Genomic DNA, 7,489 nt, shown 5'->3' with positions numbered 1-7,489 from the left:
CTTAACGCGCATGAATACGAATAGATCGGGAGCATGGTTCATGTGTGGGGACTTCAACGAGATCAAGGGGAACCATGAAAAGAAGGGGGGAAGAAAGAGACATGAGACTTCCTTCCTACCTTTTCGTATGATGTTGGCCGACTGTGGCATGATAGAATTCCCCTATAAGGGTAATCATATGTCTTGGGTTGATTATCGCAGCTCCGGGAAAGTTCAATTTAGTTTGGATAGAGCTGTAGGAAATGAGGAGTGGCCTCACCTCTTCTCCCACACTAATGTGGAGTATTTGAAGCTATGGGGGCCTGACCATCGTCCGGTCTTAATACGCATTCAGTCCCGTGAGGTGAGACGACGAAAGTCATTTAAGTTTGACCGAAGATGGCTCTTAAAAGATGGGTTGAAAGAAGCTATCGAAGAGGGTTGGGGCCCCTAGGATGCGACAAACCCCCGACCTATCCATGTTAAATTGGGGGATGTGCGTCGCACCATAGCTCGATGGAAATGAGAGAACCCCTCGAACTCTGGGAAAAAATCGAGACAATCAAGGAACAGCTAGAGAGAGCCCAGTCGGATCCAAGTATCCCGAGTGTTGAAGTATTAAATCTGAAATGGAATATGTGTGCAGCTTTCCGTGAAGAGGAGTTATACTGGCGACAAAAGACTCGTGCCCTATGTCTTAAAGATGGAGATCGTAACACCAAGTTTTTTCACGCGGTTACAAAACAAAGAAGAGCTAGGAATCGAATCATAAAACTCAAAAACCCAGGGGGGTTGGGCTGAGAGTGAGGCAGGAATCGAGAATGTGGCATCAGAGTATTTCCAAGGTATTTTTACTACCTCGGAGCCATACGACTTTGAGGAAGCACTGCAGTATGTTACTGCAAAGGTTATCCTTCCATGAATGCGGCCCTGGTGAGACCTCCATCGGATACTGAAATCATGAAAGCAGTTGAAGAAATCAATCCGGATAAAGCACCTGGCCCAAACGGCATGACAAGCCTGTTCTATCAACGCTTCTGGGAGGTCACAGCGAAAGATGTAATTTCGATGGTGAAGGATTTCTTTAGCTCATATTCCTTTGATCTGAGGCTAAACCAAACGAACATATGTCTGATCCCCAAGACAGAATGCCCTATGGAGATGACCAAATTCCGCCCTATAAGCTTATGCAATGTTAGTTACAATATCATCTCAAAGATAATCTGCTCTCGCTTAAAGAAGTACCTACCAAAGCTTATCTCGGAGACGCAATCCGCCTTTGTGGCGAGACGACTCATATCTGATAATGTACTCTTAGCACATGAAGCTTTTCACGCCTTCTGTACGAATCCCATGTGCAAAGCTATGTATATGGCTATGAAGACCGACATGAGCAAAGCTTATGATAGAGTTGAATGGAGCTTTTTAAAAGCTCTTCTTCTCAAGATGGGTTTTGCGTAAAAATGGGTTTCTTGGATATACTGGTGTGTTTCTTCAGTATCTTATCAAGTCTTACTTAACGGAGAACCCAAGGGAAATATATAGCCATCTCGCGGGCTGCGCCAAGGCGACCCTCTGTCCCCCTTTCTCTTTATACTGTTGACAGAGGTTCTAATTTCTCAACTGAGAGGTGTAGAGGAGGAAGGCAGGCTGACAGGTTTAAAGATTGCTCGGGCGAGCCCAACATTTTCACACCTCCTATTCGCTGATGATAGTCTATTTTTCGTTAAAGTAGATGTCCAGCAAGGTGCTGAGTTGATACGGATCACAAATCTATATGGGAGAGCTTCGGGCCAATTACTAAACCCAGCGAAATCTTCTATCTTGTTTGGCAACAAAGTAGGACATGAAGTTAAGGTAGCGATGAAACAGATTCTGGGTATAAATAAAGAGGGTGGAATGGGTATGTATCTAGGACTCCCGGAGAAAATTTGTGGATCAAATCGACAAGCCTTTGCTTTCATCAGAGACCGGCTCAATGATCGCATCAATTCATGGTCGGCAAAACTACTCTCTAAAGGCGGCAAGGAAGTTCTTTTAAAATCTGTAGCACAAGCTCTACCCACATACGTGATGTCTTGCTTCCTTTTACCAAAAGACATCTTAGATAAGCTCCAAGAAGAAATTGCAAAATTCTGGTGGAGTACGAAAGGAAACAATCGCGGTTTACACTGGATTGCTTGGGAAAAAAATATGTTTTCCTTTAGATAAGGGAGGTCTAGGCTTTAGAGATCTCCATAGTTTTAATTTGGCCCTCCTTGCAAAACAGCTCTGGAGACTTCTACACCATCCTACCTCTTTACTTGCACGTGTTCTTAAAGGCAGATACTATCGGCACATTAGCCCAATGGAAGTTAAAACCTCAAATTCCCCATCGTATGGGTGGAGAAGTATTTTAGCTGCACAAGACCTACTGCGGGAGGGTTTGCGAAAAATGATTGGATCGGGTTATAATACTCGAGTGTGGATTGACCCGTGGATCCCGACCATACCAGCTCGGCCAGCAATAGACTATGGGGTCTATCGGGACCAAGATTTGTTCGTTAATCAACTTATCGACCAATCCTCTAAGCAATGGAGAGTAGAGATACTCGAGGCCTTGATCGATCTGATTGATATCCCTTTGATTCTTAGTATACGGCCCAGCCATTGCTTTAGGGACGATGGGTACTGCTGGAACCACTCAAAGTCTGGTTTGTATACAGTGAAGTCGGGATATAAGCTTGCAAACCAAATGAAAGAGGAGAAATGAGAGGTTTCAGTCACAGAGCCTAGTATCACTCCCCTAAAAGCTATGATCTGGAAGCTACAAGCTCCACAGAAGATCAAACACTTCCTATGGCAAGTTTTGTCGGAGTGTGTTGCGACATGTAGCAGTCTGGCTGATAGACACTGTGGAACGGATAGGTCTTGCCCCAGATGTGGAGACGGCGAGGAATCATTGAACCATCTCCTGTCCCTCTGTCCCCCGGCGCTTCAAACATGGGCTCTCTCCGACATTCCATCAGTTACGGGTTCTTTCCCGAGAGAATTGCTTTATGAGAACTTTGATTACTTACTTCTTCGTGCAAAGCAGAGTGGAACCCCTGATAATATTCTCGCTAGGTTCCCTTCGATCGTATGGTTTATATGGAATGCGAGGAACGAGAAAGTTTTCAATGGCAAGCAAGTCCTCCCGCCAGATACCGTACTACACGCAACCCAGGAGGAAGAGAACTGGCGGGTAGCCCAAGTAATAGAGAAGAAGGACGTTACTGGAGATTTTCATCTTTCGAACGGCGTAAACCTGGAGAACAAGTCACAATTACCAAGATGTCAAGTGGATGCATCCTGGGTGACGAATTCGACGGTTTCTGGAGGAGGTTTTGTCTTTGACCTGGCGCCTGGAACACATACGTATGGTTCCCTTGGGATGGACCAGGTTCTCTCTCCCATGCATGCGGAGTTTACTGTTTTGCTTAATGCAATGAGATACTTCTCATAGCTTGGGTTTACATCGATGTCCTTTGAATCAGACTGTCTTCAGCTTGTTAAGCTGATCAATGATGAAGAAGATTGACCAGCTATGGCTTCAGAATGAAATGAATTCATCCATATAGTATCATCTTTTACAGTTTTTTCAATTTCTTTCATTGCTAGAGAGCGTAATGTAATAGCGGATCTCCTTGCAAAAGGAGTTCGTTTGCAAAACTCTATTTTCTCCCATGTAAACTCTGAAATTCCGGGATGGCTAGCTCAAAAAGCTTAAATCATGGTGTTTGCAGTCAAAAAAAAAAAAACCACAAGAGATTCAACGAGAGACTGCCACTAATGGTGACCTTAAATAAATGCTTATCATTTTCGAGAACATAATTAGTGGTTTTGTGATAGAGTATTTAAGGAAATGACGTTAAAAAGCTTATATATTTATACGCATATGATTGTTTAATAAAAGAATTTAATTCATATGACCAAATTTTAGCCAGAACATTTAGTAAACTCTCGATACGATGAGGAAGGTCATCTAGAGGATTTAGTTCACCGGAAGAGCTTACAGGTTCATGAGAGGTCACGGATGCGGGTGAAGGAAATCGGAAAAAAGTTTCCTCAATTTGAACTTGGGGACAAATTTAATCTTACCGAGGGAGGTATTGATAAGCTTTGGAGGTGTTATATAAGGAACATGTCAAGAAGCAAAGATGATAAGAACGAAGAGGAAAGGGGAAACCCGTTAACGACTCAGCTGATGTGGCACTGACCGTTGGGAGTTAGCTAGACTGTTAGGAATTCAGTTACGATCATTATGAGTCGACTTATATTGAGCATAAGTACTTATAGTATGAGTCTATTGTGTTTTGGACTTTTATGAAGTGAGTCTAGTGGACCCTAAAGACACTCTTTAGACGGTGATAAATAGACTAGTGGTAATCCCAAGGAAAAACAACACATGTATATTATTATTTACCTATATAGAAAACATTAGGAGCAAACATGCAACTCAAAAGTTCAATTCGTCAACGGGAGAGGTCTCTGACTCTAAAGTTCGAGCCTTTCTTTACAAACAAGACGCATCTCTAAACTTTTAACATTCATAATCTTTCTAATCTGAGTTCTCTCTCGCCACTTGGTCAGATAAATTACCCTGTGAGCAGTTGAACATCTATGACAACAAAGCCATAATGGCTATCATAGCAGACCAAACGTCTTCAGCTGCTGGACATGCTCAGACGGTAAAACCGGTGGCGACCAATCAGATCCCGTCATTTCCCCATCTACATCCTCAACCACATACTCCTACAAATGTCAAAATCAGAAAAAATAAAAAAAACATGCTCACAGAACCGGTGAAGAAGGTAATAAAACAAAAAAATATCTCACCTTTGTTAACATTCTTTTGGCGAGAATGTGGTAATGGCGCTGCCAAATACGTTGACCAACCATGGTTGCAACCAATACGCTGTAGAATATACCTATAACCGTAAATAAACCGAGAACTACTAATGCCATTACGAAGATCAATGGCAATCCAGCTTCCCCTGCACCTCCAAGGCAACCACCACATTCACTAACTGCACTTGCACATCCTTCAGCACATGCGGTGCAATCTGCCCACATGCATATAGTTCCTGGTAGATGACAGTCTGCGCATATCCTGCATATATGTTTCAAAAAGTGGGTAAAGTCAACACGAACCACCGGAAGATTATCTATGATTAAACCTTCAACATATCAAGAAGCTGCAAGATAAATAAAACTAGTCGCAGGATTTTGGCACATTATAAACCCTATCTATGGGTATCTTGTTTCTAAGCAAGGTCACAAAGCTTGCATCTTAGCAAACAAAAGAAGAGGAGAAACTGAATGCCTATTCTTACTATCCACCAAGTTCTCTAGTTTTACTACAAATATACTATTGATATGGCTTGTCTTCATCCAAGAACCCGAGAAAAGCAAAAACCCTCAATATTCAGGTAAGTTATCTCTAACACAACTCTATCGTGTGACCAACTAAGGAGCAGTTCTAGAATACATATAAATTTGCTTCTTTTTTTTTTCAAATAAGAAACAACAGATAGTAAGAAGTATGAATGAATGGCTATACCCAGGTTGACAGCAGCAGAGACACAATTCACGGCAAGGCTGAGCTAAGTCATTGCGAACTCTGCGGTCGTAGCAAGTTATGAAGCATCCAGATAGACCCAACAGAGCAAAGAATAATAAAGCTCCTGAGACAAAAACAAAACATCCTCATGTAAATAAATGATACACACGTGGGATAAATTCAAGAAGCACTTGGCATCCTTACATTATCTAGAGGATAGTTTGGGATCATACCACACATGTAATAAAAAGTGACCTCACTGTCAAACCCCCAGATATGACGAAGCCATGATTGCTGGGAACTATCTATGAAATAGACCATGTAGGCCAATGGAGCAATTACCTGAGAGAGAAGATGAAAGTCTAAGAATTACCAAAATGAAATAAAAAAAATTAATCCAAGATGAGAAGTGAAAAAGATTACAAGCTGAACAGCAAGAAAGATGGATAAAATGTCACGAGTAACAAAGAAGCGAAACTTCAGTGTCCTCCATTTCCTATCCCCCGCACCATGAACTCTGAGATAATAGGGAGCCTTGCAAGTAGTGCAGTGTGCAAACGCAAAGCCTTCCTGAAATGCAAATAAGTTTACCCTGATATACTGACTAAACAAGACCACTCTTGGTCTTGGAAGAGTGAAAGCTTTCAAAGCTGCATTAAAAGAAAAGGAAGTACCTTTATAGCTCTCCAATGATCCAAGCAGTCACGATGAACATACTTCGAAGTTCCTTTGCATTTGCAAGGGGCAATGAAATCCCTACCTGACAATATAAACAAGTTCCAGCAGGACCATGGAGCAATAAATGAGCTTGAATCAACAACAAGTAGCTTACACAACAAATGTAAACCCCTCTCTCTCTCTCTCTCTCTCTTTACCTCTCTACAAATGTAAGACCTTCTTAAGGTCAGTAATGGCACAAAACCCTAAAAGCATCGAAATCTGTATAATCCGAATTGGATTTTGACCAAGCAGCGATCACTAGCAAAAACCTATAAAAAGGAGAAGCGAAATCAGGGTGATACCATCAGTCTCAAGGCAGATTCGGCACTGAGTTTGTTCGCCATGTCCCGCTTCGAGATCGATCTCAGAAGGATCCACCATCGGCGACGGCGGAACTAACGGCGACAACTCCAGTTCGTCCGCCATCAAAATTCCGAATCCTCTCGAACACCCAGAGAGAGAGAGAGAGAGAGAAAAGAGAGCTCCGATCCGATTTCGTTCTCGATTTTTTTTTTTTTTGGCTGCCGTTAGAGAAGAAGTAATTGTGATATGACTCGGCACCGGTTCTACGCCGGCGGAAAGTACAATATTGACATTTTTGCCCTTCTAGATCACATTAGTTAACTATTACAAAGATCATCTTTGTTCGTAGTTTTTGTTTTATTTTTTGGTTTTTGGTTTTTGATTTTGTAAAAACCATTTTTTATCCAATCAAAGTGATGATTGTTTCAGTAGTTTTTAGTTTTAGTTTTTGGTTTTTAGATTTTATCTTTTGTTTTTTAGATTTTAGATTTTGGTTTTTAGATTTTGGTTTTTGGTTTTCAGCTTTTGATTTTTGGTTTTTGGTTTTTAGATTTAGAATTTTCAAAAATTAACTAATACATTACTTAAAAATAATATAATAAAATAGAAATAAATATTTAGATTTTACAATTGAAATTTATCAAAATACTGTGATTATTATTTTAAAATAAAATACAATAACATATTTTAATTATTATATTTTTATAAAAAATATATTATAGTAAAATATAAATCATAATATATATATAACACAAAAAAAATATTAAATTTTGAAACTACTTAGAAATTTCTCTTATACAGTTTATTTTTTTAATTTTTAAAACTTGAATAGAAATAGTTTTTCTTATATAAATATTATAAATGATACAAAAATAAAAATACATAAAATTTTGAAACTAATTATAA

At 40.2% G+C, this 7,489-nt stretch overlaps 1 protein-coding gene across 1 annotated transcript; it reads right to left on the bottom strand.

Moving 5' to 3' along the window:
- Positions 1 to 4,393: 4,393 nt before the first annotated feature.
- Positions 4,394 to 6,884, bottom strand: LOC106339406. Its single transcript, XM_013778207.1, has 7 exons — positions 6,583 to 6,884; positions 6,235 to 6,320; positions 5,984 to 6,130; positions 5,794 to 5,902; positions 5,561 to 5,684; positions 4,837 to 5,110; positions 4,394 to 4,752 (listed from the first exon to the last, which is right to left on the bottom strand). The coding sequence occupies exons 1-7, from the start codon at positions 6,704 to 6,706 to the stop codon at positions 4,645 to 4,647; spliced, it is 972 nt and encodes a 323-aa protein (XP_013633661.1). The 5' UTR covers positions 6,707 to 6,884; the 3' UTR covers positions 4,394 to 4,644.
- Between the last annotated feature and the right edge of the window lie 605 nt (positions 6,885 to 7,489).

This window comes from Brassica oleracea, chromosome C4, assembly GCF_000695525.1.
Source record: "Brassica oleracea var. oleracea cultivar TO1000 chromosome C4, BOL, whole genome shotgun sequence".
Lineage (NCBI taxonomy): Eukaryota > Viridiplantae > Streptophyta > Magnoliopsida > Brassicales > Brassicaceae > Brassica > Brassica oleracea.
The sequence above is the reverse complement of the archived record's forward strand: the minus strand, read 5'-3'. Positions and strand labels throughout refer to the sequence as shown.